The following is an 18452-nucleotide window of genomic DNA, read 5'->3' as shown; positions in this document are numbered from 1 at the left end:
TATGCAATGTTAATGTAAAGTTTCTGTTAATGTGGTGTCAAACGTTGAAACCTTTAATTACAACACTTTGTGCTCTTGGACAGATTTGTGTGCACCTTTGGAAGTGGCTTAGTGAGTTGCAGTGAATAGTAAGACAAAACTGTAAGCTCCCGCAATGGTGATGTGTGTGAAAGGAATGGCTTGGGCATTGTAGGGATGAGATATGGTGTTGGTGTGGGGTGGTGCCAACCTGGCGCATCATGTGGCAGCCAGGGTGTACAGCATCAAGTGAAGTAAATCTGGCCATGGTGAGGCCATCCCTGGCGTCCTGGGTAGCAATGTGGTTGGGTGCTGACGCCCTGTTTCCTGTGCAGCATCAGCTGATTGTGGAGCAGGTTGGTGCTGCTGGTGTGCCTGGGCTGATCGTGGTGGGATTCTGAGGACCAAGATGAGAGTTTCTAGGGCACCCATGCTGATGGAATAGATGGCCGGTGAAGTAGAGATGACAGAAGCGATCTGTCAATGGTGGAAGAGGTAATGAGGTCAGACTGGATGGAGACTTGTGTAAAGACTTGCGGCATCCTGATTCTGTAGTGGAAATGCAGTTTAGAGAAGCTAATGGATAAGGGAACATACCTCAATCAGCTGGGAGTTTTGACTTGACATTTGAAGCTGTCAACTCATCAGCTGATTCAACGGCCACTGACCTCCCACCTCAACTTCACAGATGAGGTCTAGGCACAGTGGGAAAACTGGTGGGCGACCTGTCAAATCCAAAAATCTGGGAAAAAAACCATTGATAAGTGTCTGTAAACAAGCCACTAATGATTTTAATTGCCTCCCCCGCCGCTGCATGACGGGTCTGGTCAGCGCTGACAGACCCGACATTTGGTAAAGGCGCATGGCGGCAGGTTCACAGCGGGGTCCCGACCCGCTGGGGGGGAAAAAAAACTTTCCCACCGATCGCACCTGCTAACCCCCCCACCTTGCAAAATCCAGCCCATTGAGTCAAAAAGCAAGGAAGCTATGCTAAGCTTTTATATATAACACTGGTTTAGCCCCAGCTGGAGTATTGTGGCCAATTCTGGGCACCACACTCTAGGAAGGACGTCAAGACCTTCAAGAGGGTGCAGAGGAGATTTACTAGAATGGTAGCAGGGATGAGGGACTTCAGTTATGTGGAGGGACTAGAGAAACTGGGTTTGTTCTCCTTGGAGCAGAGAGGTTTAAGGGGGGATTTGATGGAGTTATTCAAAATCTTGAAGGGTTTTGATAGAGTAAATAAGGAGAAAGGAAACATTTGCTGTGCTGTGGGGAAAGAACAGGGGAGTGAGAATAACTGGATAGCTCTTTCAAAGAGTAGGCACAGGCACGATGACACAGACCGAATAGCCGCCTTCTGTACTATATGATTCCATGAAAAGAACAATTTATTGACCATTTGAATTCTCTTGGTCACAAATATCTTCTCTTGGACAAAAGTATTTTAGAAAACCTTTTGATGGTCGCATGTCTGGACTATCATGCATTTAGAAGGGTGGTAATGATGCCCGGCTCCCTGCTTTCTATGGGCTTGATAACAATGCTGGTTCCAGACCTGCTTTTTCAGGCCTCTGAACTCCCAGCTGTTTTTTCTTGATATGAAAAAGCACTTCATAATTTATTAATACATCATTTGACAACATACTATCTAGATAAATGAGCCACTTGAAAACATTTAGTTCATTTAGTTTCTTAATGACTGATGTAAGAAGTCACACGACACCAGGTTATAGTCCAACAGCTTTATTTGAAATCACAAGCTTTCGGAGCGCTGCTCCTTCTTCAGGTGAAGTGGAGAAATGCATAAAGACACAGCTTATATAGTCAGAGAATCATGTCAGATGTTTACAGGTAACCTTTCCAACTGCCATTTATCACACCTCGGCAGAGAGATAATCACAGCAGTCAAAGGTGCGAATGGTGTCCAAACAGGTCAGTCAGGGTCACAAGGGGTCAAATATTGCAGATGCTGGGGTCTGTATGAAAAACAAAAAAACAGACAAAAAACATTTTTTTTGGCTGGAAATCACAGCAGGTCCGGCCGCATCTGTGTAGAGAGAACAAGCCAATGTCGACTCGAGTCTGGATGACCCTGCATCAGGTGGGGTTACATGTAGCGTGACATGAACCCAAGATCTCGGTTAAGGCCGTCCTCATGGGTGTGGAACTTGGCTATCAGTTTCTGCTCGACGATTTTGCGTTGTCGTGTGTCTCGAAGGCCACCTTGGAGAATGCTTACCCGAAGATCGGAGGCTGAATGTCCTTGACTGCTGAAGTGTTCCCCGACTGGGAGGGAACACTCCTGCCTGGTGATTGTTGCGCGGTGTCCGTTCATCCGTTGTCGCAGTGTCTGCATGGTCTCGCCGATGTACCATGCTCCGGGGCATCCTTTCCTGCAACGTATGAGGTAGACAACGTTGGCCGAGTCACATGAGTATGTACCATGTACCTGGTGGGTGGTGTCCTCACGTGTGATGATGGTATCTGTGTTGATGATCTGGCATGTCTTGCAGAGGTTGCTGTGGCAGGGTTGTGTGGTGTCGTGGTCGCTGTTCTCCTGAAAGCTGGGTAATTTGCTGCGAACGATGGTCTGTTTGAGGTTAGGCGGCTGTTTTGAAAGCGAGTAGTGGAGGCGTGGGGATGGCCTTAGCGAGGTGTTCGTCGTCATCGATGACATGTTGAAGGCTGCGAAGAACATGGCGTAGTTTCTCCGCTCCGGGGAAGTACTGGACGACGAAGGGTACTCTGTTGGTTGTGTCCCGTGTTTGTCTTCTGAGGAGGTCTATGCGATTTTTCGCTGTGGCCCATCGGAACTGTCGATCGACGAGTCGAGCGTCATATCCCGTTCTTACAAGGGCGTCTTTCAGTGTCTGTAGGTGTCCATCGCGTTCCTCCTCGTCTGAGCAGATCGATGGTTGCAGACCAGCAACTGAATGACTGACTAAGACCTGGAGGAGCAAAGGGATTTGGGTATTCAGGTAAACATCATTAAAAGATAATGTCCAGGTACAAAAAGTAATCAAGAAGGCTAATGGAATGTTGACCTTTATTTCACGGGGGTTGGAATACATAGGGGAGGAAGTTATGAGCTAAATTTTCTGGGGTGTTACCGGGCGAGATCGATGACTGGTCGGGTGGGAAAGTTGTTGTTTTTGACGGCGCTCGGGAACCCACTGTCCTCTCGCTCCTATGCACCTTTTCCACAGGTGGATCTGTCTTCATGGAGCCTACCCGGCTGGCAGCAGTGGGGGGACCCAATTTAAACAATTGTTACCTTGTTGTCAGACCTTTGAGTGATTTTAAACTTACCTTGTAAATTTCACTGGATTCCCAAGGGGACCACGCTGCCCAGGAACCACGTCTGTAAACCTGAGGTGGGAGTGGCCATTGCTCCAGCTGATTAATGTACTATTAAAGCTCCCATCTAACAGCAGATCACTTTCCTCATGCAGAAGCTGTTTCTCACTGCATTTGCAACACAGACAGACAGCTTTCTGCAGGCTGCAAGTGTTTCAAGCAAAGTCTCCATCCACTGTCACCTCATTGGAAGAACCTCTCTCACCATTGACAGATTGCTTCTGTCAACTCTACTTCACCTGCCATCTATTCCATCAGCATGGGAACCGTTTATACTGTCTCACCTTGGTCCTCCGAATCTGGCCATGATCAGCCCCGACACCAGACACCAGCAGCACCAGTAACACCACCAACCTTCTCAATGCCCTGATGCTGCACAGGGCAGAGGATATCGGCGCAGATCTGCACCGTGCCGGAGGCACCCCAACACTGTATACAGGCAGAGGATGAGCTTCCTCAACATGACTGAGCAGCTGTGCCAAAGGAAGCTCAGGCTATCATGCCAGGTTGTCGCATTTGCACATTGCTGGACCAAGACCTGCAGTCCAGAGGAGCGGGTGGCTACGCCGTACCAGTGGCTGTTGGTCACCATTGCCCTCCATGTCTTTGCCTCAGGCTCCTCCCAGGGATCTGCAGCAGACATTTGCAGCATCTCGCAGTCGGCCGCCCACAAATGCATCACACAGGTCGCTGATGCTCTGTTTGACAAGTCAGCTAATTATATCAACTTTGCCACTGATGAAGCCAGTGTTACTGAGCCAGCGCTCTGCTTTGCCACTCTGGCTGGCTTCCCACGGGTGCAGGGCGTCATCGACTGTACACATGTGGCCATCAGGGCACCCCATCATAACCCAGGAGTCTTTGTCAACCGCAAGGGCTTCCACTTCCTCAATGTGCTGCTGGTCTGCAACCATCAGAACCATCATGCATGTGTGTGCCAAATTCCATGGTAGCTGTCATGACTCTTTCGTCCTACGTCAGTCCTCCCTCAGCTGTTCGCACCTCCAAACAGACTTTCCGGCTGGCTGCTTGGAGAGGAGGGCTATCCACTGAATATGTGGATCATGACACCCTTGAGGAGGCCCAGGAGAGATATAATGAAAGCCATATCTCTACCAGATGTGTCATAGAGCAGACAATAGGCATACTCAAAATGTGATTCGGATACTTTGACAGATCTGGAGGAGCCCTTCAGTACGCAACAGCCAGGGTCTCTAGAATCATTGTGGTCTGCTGCGTCCTGCACAACATAGCGCAGCGAGGATTAGCACTGCATGAAGAGCAAGGCACTGGGCGCACAGCCTCTTCAGAGGAGGAGCATCAGGAGGAAGAGCTGGAGGAACCTGCGATGCAGATGGCACCAGCATGCAAGCACATTGCTGCCCGGGAGGCCAGGGATGGCCTCATCATGGCCAGATTTACTTAACTTTATGCAGTACACCCATATGGCTGCCACATGCCTCGCCAGACCATAAAGCATCCCTACAATGACCAATCCATTCCTTTCACAGTCACCACCATTGCTGGAGGTAAAATTAGGTCTGATCCTTCACTCCAACTAACTAAGCCACTTCCCATTGTGCACACAAATTTGTCCAAGACTGGAAACCATGTGAATCTACTTGTGTGGCATCTTTCTTTTACGTGTGCTTCTATGCGATGTAATTTGGCTTCAGCAGAGGTAGAGGCAGCCTCCTCACTTCCCTGCTGCAACACTTTTGGTGGCCGTCCTCTGGGTTTTGGAGCCTGTGAGTGCCCCGCCAAAGTCTGCTCCTCCTGCAACTGTGCAGGGGCAGACTTGGCCATCGCTGTTTGAGGAGGCATCTGGGGCTCTGACTGAGGGGTTGGCAAGTAGCAGGGGAAGAAGTGTAAGCACTTGGAGAGGCGCCCCCACTTGCATGTCCCCTCTCACCATCATCCCTCACATGGACCACCCGCACTTCCCTGCTAGCAAGGAGCTGGAGAGCACCTTGCCGCACATCAGTGGGGCCATGAGGACCCACGTCTACACTGACATCCCTCCTAGAGAGGACGTCGCTGAGTTTCTGGGATCTATTCTACGTAGATAGCCATCTATTTTGCATAGACACCATGTGCTCCTGCGACTAGCGCATTAGCTGCTCCATGTAGGTAGCCATCCTATTCATGAGGGTCCCTACAGTTGCCATTGTGGTGGTGCTCACGTTGGAGAAGGACTCCTCCATTCTCTGAACAGTGGCAGTCATCGCGCTCGCAAAACCTGTTCAAGCCTCCTGCACTTGTTCCTGCAGCTCCAGGATTGCCCTCATGCAAGATGGCCCCCGAGGCTCCCTGTCTGCATGCAGCTGAGCAGAGCTAGGAGAGTCCTGCGCCCTCGACGAGGAGTCTCCACTGCTGGCCATCTCCACCATCTGCTCTTGTTCAGTTGTGATTTGTGAGACACCAGGTGACAATACTCGATTGTAAGGGACCCACCGAGGTGTGTGTATCTGCGCTGGTGCTGGGTGGGCTTATGTCAGGTGATGCTGCACCCTCAGAGGCTGGAGGCTCCTCTGAGGAGTCATCTTTGGCTTCCTCCTGGACAGTGGGGCGTTGGGGTGCTCTTGATGGACCTGTGGGAGAGTAATGAGATGAGTTACATATGTCATATGTACATTGGGCACAGATAACATTATGTTCATAATTATCATTCGGTGGCTGCTGACATCAGCCCCCATATGAGTTTGCCATATAGCTGTATGAAAAGTGATTCTGTCACCAGGTTGCTGAGATGTCCCTCATCTCCATTTCCCACTTCCGGGTGCTCGGACACTCCCAAGAGCTCCAATGCAGCCTCCTCTGTAATGGTCAGGGTTGTGAGTGATGCCGGTCTTCCACTAGTTCTCTCCCTCTTACTGTGGGCTCTCTTTTCCTGCAAGGAGGGAAAGAAGAGAAGGTTGAGTTAAACTGATGGAATGAGTTTAAGGAATGGATGGGTTACATGTGTAGAGGGTGATGGACTGGGGTGACAATTCCAAGTGGCCTCCTTGTGTGTTGTTAGTTGGTATGATTGCACTAGGATGAGGGTACGTGTGAGGGGTGGCTAGTAAGATGGGGATGTGATAATGTAGAAAGAGAGGGATGGGTGGAGGTGCAAGGTATGTTGGTGTCATTAATGATGTGCAGGAGTAGGGTTGGCAAGGCAGAGTGATGGGGATGTGATGAGAGGTACAGCAGGATGAAGGCGAGTGTGGCTTTGTACTCCCCTTCCTTGATCTCACAAGATTGTTGAAGCTTTGCGACACTGCACCCAGGCCTTCCTCACGACGTCCCTGTTGTTGACCTCATCAGCTATCTGGAGCCAGGCTCCTTTGGTTTGCTAGGGAGGTCTCTTCCGCACATCAGGAGGGAAGAGGACCTCCCTGCTTGCTCTGACTCCCTCCACAAACATATGGAGGGAGTCATCGAAGAACCTGGGTGCAGCCCTCTGCCTCTGTGCAGTCATTTCTGCCCGTGTACAGCAGTGGAAACAAGTTGCACTGACTGCAATCCTAAATGAACTTTCAAATGCAATGGTCCCTTTAAATATCCCAGCTGAAAATGCGTCACCGATGACGTCACCAGACCCGCTCCATTTAATTGGGCCGGGCAGTGCACCGGGCGGGCTTAATGGGCTCCATTATCAGAAAGTAATTTTGTGGAGTGGGATGGAGGTAACAACGGGGTTGGGACCTGACATGGCAGCTGCCTGCACCAGACCCGCCAAGGTAAGAAAAATTCCGGCCTATGCTTCAAGTATACAGCGCCTTGGTCAGACCCCATCTGGAGTACTGTGTTCAGTTTTGGGCACCACACCTCTGGAAGGATGTATTGGCCTTGGAGGATATGGGGCAGATTCACCAGAATGATGCATAAAGGGTTAAATTATGAGGACAGGCTACATAAACTTGGCTTTTATTCCTCCGAGTTTAGAAGGTTGAGGAGTGATCTAATTGAGGTGTTTAAAATAAAACAATTCGATAGAGTAGATACTGAAAAATTATTTCTCGGTGAGGGAATCCAGAACTATGGAGCATAATCTTAAATGGCCTTTTAAGAGTGAAAATTAGGAAGCAATTTTTCACACAAAGGATAGTGGAATTCTGGAATTCACCCCCCCCCCCCCCCTCCCTCTGCTGCTGTGGATGCTGTTTCAATTGAAAATTTTAAGACTGAGATCAATTGATTTTTATCAGATTAAAAGCAAATGGAGTTGAAGTACAGATCTAACTGAATGGCAGAACAGTCTCGAGTGGCTGAATGTCCTACTCCTGTTCCTATGTATTTCAGTATTGCCAATGGTAATGGTTGATTTGTTGTAGCTCTTTCCTGGGGCTTGCTGGTGCATAATCTCTGCTTCAATCTTTCGCATTGTATACAACTGACATCCAACTCTGCCTTTCCATCACTTCACTCGACCCCAGGATCTCCTCCATGCTGTCACTGTCTTTCCGACATCAAGTCATAGATGAGTCACAATTTCCTCTAACTTAGCATTGGGAAGACCAAAGCCATCGTTTTTGGTTCACACAAAAAGCTAGCCTCCCTTGCCACCGATTCCATCTCCCTAGCCACCTTTCCAGATTATGCAAAACCTTGGTGCTCTTTTCAACCCTGAGCTGAGCTTTAAACCCCACATCCTATCCATTATCAAGACCGTTTCTACCTATACATTATGGCCTAGAAATTCAGTTGTTTACGCCAGCCGCTAGCACCTTAGGAGGAGGAGAAGTGGGGTGCTAAGCGGCTAGTGCCCGGGCGCAGCGCGATCTGCGCCTCGCGAACTTCAGTTAAGATTTAGCGGCGGCGCAAAACCTTGCGCGCGCTCAGCTGCGCGCGCATATCCTGACGTCATTTCATGGTGCAACGCCCTTTGTGCGCCCCAAACCGGAAATTCAGTGGCGCCGGCCTATTGTGCGCCTGGCGCCCCTAGCGACTGGTAGAGGGGAACGGTTCCCGGGCGCGGGGGGCGCTAATTAAAGGGGACTCCTCCTGCAGTATAAATGGCAGCCATTTTGCACCACTCCTTCTTTGTGAGAGACGGATCTTTGGAGAGAGACAAAGGTAGAGAGCTTTCTGGTTTGGCTCAACACTCGCACAGGTACTTGTGGCTTCAGGCCACAGCTTTGCACTTGTATTTAACTTCAGAGTCATAGCATTGATTGGAAACATATAATGGGGGCTGCAATGGGTGGAAACGTTGGGCTTCTCCATTGCATTCAAAGGGCTCAGAGATGCCGTGAGAGAGTGCCAGTCATGGCCAGACGGAGAAGGGGCAACAGGCGTCGGCAAAGGAGGCCTTACCCACCCAGGGTATACCGCCAGCAGTTCTCGTATCTGAACATGTCTGAGGAGCAGTGTGTTCGGAGGCTGCGATTCAGAAGGGCGGTGGTCACTGAGATCTGCCACCTGCTTCGCGGAGATCTGCAGCCACAGCTGAGGAGCAGGACGTCTCTGTCGGTGGCAGTAAAGGTGACGGTGGCTCTCAATTTCTATGCCACCGACTCCTTCCAATCCGCTACTGGGGACATTTCCAACATCTCCCAGTTTGCGGTACATTGCTGCATCCGCCAGGTGACCAATGCCCTTTTCAGAAGGAGACGTCAGTTCATCTCCTTCCCCATGACCGTTGACAAGCAGCAACAGCGTGCAATGGGCTTTGCAGCATTAGCGGGCTTCCCCATGGTGCAGGGCGCCATTGACTGCACGCATGTGGCTTTGCGGGCACCTCTAGAGAATGCCGAGGATTACCGCAACCGGAAGGGCTACCATTCGCTCAACGTGCAGTTGGTGTGTGACCACAGGCAGCTCATCCTAGCTGTCAATGCCTGCTTTCCAGGCAGCAGCCACGATGCCTTCATCCTGCGCCAGACTTCTGTGGCAGACATGTTCGAGGCCCAGCCTCACCCACGAGGATGGCTTCTCTGGGACAAAGGCTATCCTTTGTGCACCTGGCTGATGACCCCGCTCCGTGCGCCCAGCACCCCTGCTGAAGAGGGATACAATGAGAGCCATCAAGCAACCAGGAGCATCATTGAGCAAATAATCGGCGTGCTGAAGCAACGGTTCCGCTGTCTGGATCGTTCCGGGGGAGCCCTACAGTACTCGCCTGAGCGAGTCTCCCATTTCGTTGTCGTGTGCTGCATGCTGCACAACCTGGCTATCCGCAGGACTCAGCCACTGCCAGCAGACATTGGAGGACCACCGGAGGAGGAGGAGGAGGAGGACCAGCACAGGAGGGAGGCAGAAAGTGCAAGGGCCGCCCGTCGGCGGCTTATTGCAAGTCGGTTCTAGGCCCCCTCTCGGAATGGCTTGTGCCAATGGCAGAAGATGAATGTAGCCGCTCCACAAGCCCTCAGCCGAGCAGGGCAACCAGGACTTCCAAAAGAAAGCATGGACAGTGCGATTTAAGAATTTTTTTTACTATGATACCTCTGTGCCCTTCCCACATGACAAACTAATGGAGAGAAACCTCCCCCCAAAAACACAAATACACCAGTCTCGGCCTTTACAAATAAAACAAATATACCAGTCTCGGCCTTTAAATATGAAACAAATACACCAGTCTCGGCCTTTAAATATGAAACAAATACACCAGTCTCGGCTTTTATAAGTAAAACAAAACATTTGGCCACACCTTCTACTTTTTCCCCTGCAAGGGTGATCTGTTTCGCTTCCATGACTGGCCCCTACCCGCCCTGCAGCTCCTCAATGGGACCCCAGTGGCTGCAGCAAGGCTGGGGGAAGGCTGCTGAGGGTCAGATGGTGAGACGGCAGATGCCCTTGGGGGTCGGCCTGGACCAGCTCTGGGCCTGGAGGGGCCGGCTGCTGACTGCTCCAACTCTGCTTGGGCGGCAGCAGTCTGTCTAACAGCTGGTGGCAGCTGCAATGGAGGAGTGACAGTGTTGGCTGCAGGAATGCTGCCAACCTGACAGATCACAGGCACTCCCTGGTCGGCTGAGACATTGGCACGCGCACGGGCCAGCACTGCAGCATGCGCAGCAATCTGCTGAGGCACGGGCTGCTGCGGCACAGCGAGTGCCCCGGCGATGCCTGGCTGATCCAGCGAGTGTGGCAGCAGTTAGTGCCCGTGTGGCCCTGGTCTGTGTCTGCATGACAGCAGCCAGTGAATGCACGGCACGACTGAGCACTTGGCTGGAAGCTGCCTGTGAAGCAACGAAGTCCTGCTGACTCCTAGCCTGCGCTGCCGCGATGTCCTGCAGACTCCTGGCCTGTGCTGCACTGAATTGTTGCAGACTCCTGGCCTGTGCTGCACTGAATTGTTGCAGACTCCTGGCCTGTGCTGCCCCGAATTCCTGCACACTCCTTGCCAGTGACTCTATGGAGTCAGGCATCCTTGCCACTGCAGCCATGAGCTCAGTGTGCCTGCGCTCAGCTTAGACGCCCATTTCCGCTAGGAGCCGCACCTCCTCTGCGCTCACCGTAGCAGGACTGGAGGCCGCACTCACCCTCCGGGGAGAAGGCCGCCGAGCTTCCCCACCCCTCCCGCGTTGCTGCAGCCCGCTGGTCCCCGGAGCTTCACTATCCTCCGACCCTTCCCCCCCCCCCCCCCAATCTCCCCTCCAGGGAAGACGTGTCACCATCATGGCCATGGGCTGCCTCGGCTGAGGGTGTCCCTGATGGGCTGGCTTCCTCTTCCTCCTCCTCTATGTCTGACTCGGACACAGTGCCAGCTTGAGGGGCCGCCTTCTCACCTGGCGAGTCACCATCTGAAAGCAGGGAGGCACAAGAGTTGCTTTAGAGTGAGGACAGGGCGGCAACGAGGGAGGCATGAGTGCTGCTGTGCACTACATTGGTTCGATAGTGGCAAAGGATGCTGGCGTGAGGCGCAAGTGGCAAGGGAGAGGTCAAAAAGGTGATGACCTTACCATTGGTGCCCAGAACAGGGTCAGCATCTCCAGTGGCGACGGGGCCACTCAGCCGGCCTGCCATGATCCGCTCCACTCGCTGCTCGAGGTCGCTCAGCTGTTTCAGGTCAGGACGGCCTCCCCCGGTCTGTCGCTGCTGTCTTCTGTTATGCGCCAGCTTGGCCTGCAAGAGAAAGGACCGCCTCCAAGTACAGTGTCAAGCCCTGATCTTGCCCGCACTGCCTCCCATGTTCGATTAGCCCTGACAGTGTCTAAAGTCCTGATTGCGCAAGTGCTTTTCATGACAGTCCCATAGCTGCTGGATGAGGGCTGGCCATTAGGGCTTTCAGACCTGTTTGGCCATAAAGTGAGGTGCACATGCAGGGATGAGGAGGATACTGGAAAGGGTACTCACCCTGACAACCCGAGTGAGGTCGTTGAATTTTTTCCGGCACTGGGTTGGTGTCCTGCCAACCACGCTGTTGGACATGACCCTGTTTGCCATATCCCTCCATGCTTTCCGATATTCGGCGGGCAGTGGCCTCCTGCCACCCTCGGGGAAGAGGATATGGCGCCTGCGGTCCACTGCGCCAACTAGCAGCCTCAGGTCACCCTCGCCGAAGCGCTGCGCTCTCTCCCTGGCCTTCTCCATTCTCCTGGGCGTGGAGCTGTTCCAGAAGCAGTGTTCAGGCCTTGCCTTAGGGCTGCAGTGTGCAGGGCGTGGCAGCCAAGCAATTCCACCCTCCCCCTTTAAGTGCTGACCGGCGCCTGACTGGCCTCGATAAGCAACTCGCCGCACCTGCGCTGCGCCCGCCTTCGGTGTTTGTGCCCCGGATCGCCGGCTTAGCGCCTAATGATAGTCGTGCATCGCCTGCTTTAGCGCAGCAGCAACCTCTTGGGGCGATGCAACTGAATATCGGCGAAGGTGGCGCAAAGTTGCGCCGGGTGCAAAAGTTAGCGAACGCCATGCTGTAGCGCCTCAAACGTGGCTATACTGAATTTCTAGGCCTGCTTATTTAGTGTCTCTGCCCTGCCTCAGCCAATCCATCGTTGAAACCCTTATCCATGCTTTTATCATCTCTAGTCTTGATTATACCAATACCCTAATTTCTGGCCTCCTGTCCACGACTCTCCACAATCTCCAACATGCCCAAAATGCAACCCTCTGTAACCTGTTTGACACCAAGTGGTGCTCGCCCATCACACCCTCCTTGCCTACACTGATTTGCTGTCCCTCTGTATTCAATTTAAACTCCTCATCCTTGTCTTCAGATCCTCCACGACCTTGTCCCACGCTATGATTTGTGCAACCATCTTCTGCCTTATAGTGCTCTCCCCCTCTTTCCCTTCCCCCCCACCCTACCTCTTTCTCTTTTTACTGGATGTCAGCAGTGGATAATTAATATGTAATTAGAATTTATTTTCTCTGATGCACTTTGGAATTATTTGGAAGAAAGAAAGTAAATCAAATGGCATTTCACTTGCAGTGAGAAAAACATACTGATACACAGTGGGAAATTGTGCACAACACTCGCTCGGAGTGAGGCATCTCCCTGAAGTTAAGAGTGACAGCTTTATGTCAAAATATTAACATAGAAAAATAGGAGTAGGAGTAGGCCATTCGGCCCTTCTGCCTGCTCTGCCATTCAATATGATCATGGCTGATTCTCTATCTCAATACCATATTCCCGCTCTCTCCCCACACCCCTTGATGCCTTTTTTGTCTAGAAATCTATCTATCTCCTCAAATATATTCAGTGACTTGGCTTCTACAGCCTTCTGTGGTAGAGAATTCCACAGGTTCGCCACCCTCTGAAGAAATTTCTCCTCATCTCTGTTCTAAATGTCCTACCCTGTATCCTGAGACTGTGACCCCTCATTCTGGACCTCCCAGCCAGGGGAAACATCCTCCCTGCATCCAGTCTGTCTAGCCCTGTCAGAATTTTATATGTTTCAATGAGATCCCCTCTCATTCTTCTAAACTCTAGTGAATACAGGCCTAGTCGACCCAATCTCTCCTCATACGACAGTCCTGCCATCCCAGGAGTCAGCCTGGTGAACCTACGCTGCACTCACTCCCTCTATGGCAAGTATATCCTTTCTTAGGTAAGGAGACCAAAACTGCACACAGTACTCCAGGTGTGGTCTCACCAAGGCCTTATATAATTGTAGTAAGACATCCTTGCTCCTGTACTCAAATCCTCTTGCAATGAAGGCCAAGATACCATTTGCCTTCCTAACTGCTTGCTGCACCTGTATGTTTGCTTTCAGTGACTGACTGGTGTACAAGGACACCCAGGTCCCTTTGTACATCAACATTTCCCAATCTATCACCATTTTAAATAATACTCTGCCTTTCTGTTTTTCCTACCGAAGTGGAGAACTTCACATTTATCCATGTTATACTGCATCTGCCATGTATTTGCCCACTCACTCAACTTGTCTAAATCGCCTTGAAGCCTCTTTGCATCCTCCTCACAACTCACAATCCCACCTAGTTTTGTGTTGTCAGCAAACTTGTAAATATTAAATTTGGTTCCCTCATCCAGATCATTGATGTATATTGTGAATAGCTGGGGCCCAAGCACTGATCCCTGCGGTACCCTGCAGTCACTGCCTGCCACCCCGAAAAAGACCCATTTATTCCTACTCTCTGTTTCCTGTCTGTTAACCAATTTTCAATCCATGACAAAAGCCCAGGCTTTTGAGAGAAGCTGGGCTAGAAATTCACCTCCTTTGTGCCTTACGTTAGCTCCTCTAGGGGGTGATACCGGGGCACTAGCTACTTACTGTCCAGGCACGGCGATAGTACCGCCACCCATGAAATTCACCTGGCGGTTTGTGGTGGCGGTAACCCCTAGTGCCACACTCCTGCGCCCAGAGATCGTGACGTCATCTGGCTGCGTAGTGCCCTGGACCCGAAATTCGGTTCCGCCCCCTGCAGCATCGCCGGGCGATAACACCGACAGCTGCAGAAGGCGTTGTTCGGGAGGCTGAGTGCTAATTAAAGGTAAGGTCACTGGTCTTCAGTAGAAATGTGTTTTCTTTTTAGGGTGTATTTTGAAAATTTTAAAATGGCGCAATTGATCAGCCCTGCACTCTGTTAGAGTGCTTGTAGCTGATCGTCGAGAATCTCAGCTGCCGTCGGCGACGAAGATGATCGTTCAAATGCAGAGCCTGCAGCAATGGCCCTTCCCTTTAAGGGAGGGAAGGGGCCCTTTGATCCCGGCAGCGCTGCATCTCTACCGGCACCCCTGCTTGATTTAGCGCTCCAGAAGGGACGTGCTAGCGCTTGATTTAGTGCTCCACTTCCTTCCTGGAGTGCTAACACTGAATTTACCGAAAGCTGAGCATGAATAGCACCTGGCCAAAATTTAGCACCCCAAATGGGGCGATACCGAATTTCTCCCCCGCTGTATCCTTCCTGTAAAAGCAATAGTGAAGCTGCATAAACCCACAAAAGTTTAATAATGTTATTGCGAAATATGTAATTTTTCATGTGGTTTCACAAGTTTGAAACCTGATTTTGGATATTAGAAATTCCAGTTGGTGAGGGAAATGGTGGACAAAGGGATCTAGAATTGTTTTTTGCATTAATTTTTTGGAAGCTCTGAAAGCTAGCCAAGCGGACCAAACAAATGTGCATAATTTATTGGGATATTTTGAGGCAAGGATTTAGGTCTGGGTCCTTGTTATTAATAAACCAGTACTCTGGATAGTGCTTTATTTTGAAATCATTTTATAAAAAAAAAAAAGTTTCAAAAGTATTAATATAAAATTCAGGTATTGATTATGAGTTACTTTTACATATAGCCTCCCACATTATAGTGGTCAATCTTTCTAAACCAGACAAATTTATTTTTTTCTTTCAGATATTGTTATTAACAATGCTGGGTGAGTACAGTTTGTTATACAGTACAATATTTGTTCAACCTCTTGAAGGATATTTAATATGCCCTCTCTCTTAGACTACGGGGGTTATTTTGGTGAAAAGGTGAAAACAGGTGCAAAATGGGTGCTGTGCTAATAAAACATGCCTGTTTGAAAGGCTGGTTTTAGTACACAATTTTGGTCCTAATTGCTGATTACCATAGTTTGAACTTGCCTGGAAGTGCTAAAGTAGGCACCTGCAGGTTTAGCACTCAAGTGCTGATTGGACACAATTTTCGTGGAGCAGTGTATGTGGGCTCCACACACCCACTTGCACTGAAGGTGTGGAGTGCGCTGGCTGACTTTCAGTGGCACGTTTCAGGATGGCTCCGGGACCAAGTGAGAGGGCACACAGGTTCTCGGACGCGGCACTGGAGGTCCAGAGGAGGAGGAGGAGGGGGGGAGGAGGAATCCACCTCGTCCTCTTGTGCCCTTCTCCTGCAGCAGCTGGTGCATGCTCTACCTGGCTTCATGTCCTCCTCCCATTCTTCCTGCAGACTAAGGGGGATGCTTAGTGAAATGCTGATCACCAAGGATGAACAGGCTGGGTCTCTTCGCTTGAAAAAAGGCTGAGGGGTGACCTAATTGAGGTCTTTAAAATGATGAAAGATTTTGATAGAGTAGATACAGAGAGTGTGTTTCCACTTGTGGGGAAGAGCATAACTAGAGGCCATCAATATAAGATAGTTACCAAGAAATCAAATAAGGAATTCAGAAGAAATTTCTTTATCCAGAGAGTGGTGAGAATGTGGAACTCGCTACCACAGGGAGTGGTTGAGGCAAATAATATAGATGCATTTAAGGGGAGGCTAGATAAGCATATGAGGGAGAAGGGAATCGAAGGTCATGCTGACAGAGTTAGACGAGGAAAGAGGAGGAGGCTCGAGTGGAGCATAAATGCTGGCATGGACTGGTTTGGCCGAATGGCCTGTTTCTGTGCCATATATCCTAGGTAATCCTTTCTCGTGGCGACTCCTGTAAGGTAGAGCAGCACAGCACTTTAGGTGAAGTCCTCAGAGAATTTCTAGAATAAATATTTATTGAATGTTGAAGTCTTGACAAAGTGTCCCAGAAAGTCTCCCGATGTGTTTCAAAAGTCCAGTTCAAAGCTCCAGCAGCAAGTGAACAGCAAAAGGTGAAATGCTTTTTAAGTAGTGCTCAAAATCCTCTGCAATGACTAGTTTGCTCCCAGTCAGTTGGTTGCTGTTAGGAGTGGGCATTTGGTCAAGTGCTGTCCACCAAAATGCCGTGCAGCCTCTTTAATGAGTGCCACTTAAATTGCCTGCTAGCAATCAGCTGCTTAATGATCCTGTGGGTGGCCATTCCTAGTGCAAGCTTCAACTCCTTTGTCAAGATGGCAACTTGTGCTAATTGTGGGCTAAACTGGCGTTTCAGCTTAAGACCCCATCTTGGCCACCTCGGAGGCGCTTTAGCGCCTAAAATATCTGGGGAAAATCGGCCCTTACAGGTTTGGTTTTCTATAACATCTTTAGTATTTTAGTAAATTTTATCAATTTAATTTTTTGTAAATAGTTGTTGACTGCTTTGCAATATTCTACAGCCACCAATCCCATATGAATGTGTATCACTGCTTTTAATACAATTATCTTGATCTTTTCAGGATTTTAAGAGACCGTTCCTTTGCAAGAATAAGTGATTTGGATTGGGGTGAGCATCTGCAGAACTGAGAGCTGCATTTTGAGTTAAATGTGTAGATTAAATATGCCTTGCATCAGCATCATGACTATTTAATTAGTCAGACTATGAGAACTAAACTTGTTACATAGCCATGCCATGTGGATCATTTGTTATTGTGGGATTTTTATATAAACTATTGACCCCTCAATAGCTGTTAAGTAGATCATACTTTGTAAGACAGTTGTATGAACTTGAAATGATTATTGTAACTGGTTAAGCACATGTGACGGAATATCTTTGGCTACATGGAATTGTTTAGAAATAAAGGCCCTTATTTATTGGCTTTGAATTTTGGCTTCAATTTTTAGTTTTGTTTAGGGTGTACCCTTAAAAAACACAAATAAACTTTCACAAGAAAGGTCCTACAACCCCTCCCCTCTGACCTCCATCATTGCTACATCTTATTACTTACATAGTTCCAGAATTTTCATGTCCCCTACTTGATATTTTGAAGTCTATTCCAAGTGTTAATCACTCTCTCCATGAAAAAGAACTTTTTGTTATTGATCCTAAAATTAACTCTTACAAATTTGAAAATCTGTTCCCTTGACCTACTTTCTCAATTCAATATAAAATAATAGCCTGGGTTTACCTTCTCTATTCCTTTAACTATCTTTATATACCTCTATAAAATCATCTCTCAGGTGCCTCCTTTCTAAGCTGAAAAGACCAAGAATTGCAGTCTTTTCTTGGACTCCTGATACAAGGGATCAATCTCATAACGCTTCTCTGACTAAAGCCTTTTACAATTTGATTATGACTACTTTTGACTTGAACTCCACTATTTTGGCTATGTGTATAATTTTATTGCATGTTTTTTTACTGAGATGGCTATTTAAAAAAAATATTTTTCTTAAGATTTAATTCAGAGAGTTCATTTGAAGGGCTCATTCAAAGTCACAAGAGCAGCATGGAACCACATGAGGAATCAAAAGTATGGCAGGTAAAAAAAAAATCTTGGCCCTTCCTAGACTTGTTGGCTGCTCTTGAATTTGGATGAACTATAGACACTGTTCATTTCCTGCTACAAAACTTCAATTTGAAGCAATAAAATAAATGTCATTTTTTTCAGAGTTATTATGACTGCATCTGCTTCTGGAATATATGGTAATTTTGGGCAAGCAAATTACAGTGCTGCAAAACTTGGACTACTGGGTCTTTCGAATACACTAGCTGTTGAGGGTCAAAAATACAACATCCAATGTAACACTATTGCACCAACAGCTGGTTCCAGAATGACAGAGTCTGTTATGCCTCAAGGTAGGTAAAGTAAGAAAACAGCAATCCTCTTATAATTCATCCTTTGTAACAACTGTGTTTCATTAATACTGTCCTTAGAATATTATTCTGGTGGCTTGTAAAGTACTCCGCTTTCACTAATCACTTTCAGAGTAATCTTTCCCTTTTTGGAAATATTGACTTATTAAAAAAGAAATGCAATTTTATTATAAGCCAATATTTAGAATTTAATGAGGAGCACTTTTGACCACTGATTACGTGCATTTATGTGATGATGCCTGGTGGTTCTAATCTATTAATGATTTTGGACTCCATATTAAGGATGTAATTTCAGAAAATGAG

General features: G+C 48.7%; 1 protein-coding gene across 2 annotated transcripts in view; it reads left to right on the top strand.

Annotated features, from left to right (window-relative positions):
* Positions 1 to 18452, top strand: part of hsd17b4 (hydroxysteroid (17-beta) dehydrogenase 4) — a 235015-nt gene that overhangs the window by 39992 nt on the left and 176571 nt on the right. For both annotated transcript variants that reach the window (XM_085986923.1, XM_085986934.1), the window contains exons 5-8: positions 15116 to 15137; positions 16795 to 16841; positions 17730 to 17814; positions 17944 to 18131. In XM_085986923.1, the coding sequence (XP_085843049.1) occupies positions 15116 to 15137; positions 16795 to 16841; positions 17730 to 17814; positions 17944 to 18131 (342 nt within the window). The remainder of the gene's footprint in view (positions 1 to 15115; positions 15138 to 16794; positions 16842 to 17729; positions 17815 to 17943; positions 18132 to 18452) is intronic.

Source organism: Somniosus microcephalus, chromosome 1 (genome assembly GCF_052327205.1).
Source record: "Somniosus microcephalus isolate GS21.2 chromosome 1, FLI_Smic_1.0, whole genome shotgun sequence".
Classification (NCBI taxonomy): domain Eukaryota; kingdom Metazoa; phylum Chordata; class Chondrichthyes; order Squaliformes; family Somniosidae; genus Somniosus; species Somniosus microcephalus.
This window is presented reverse-complemented; position numbering and strand designations above follow the sequence as displayed.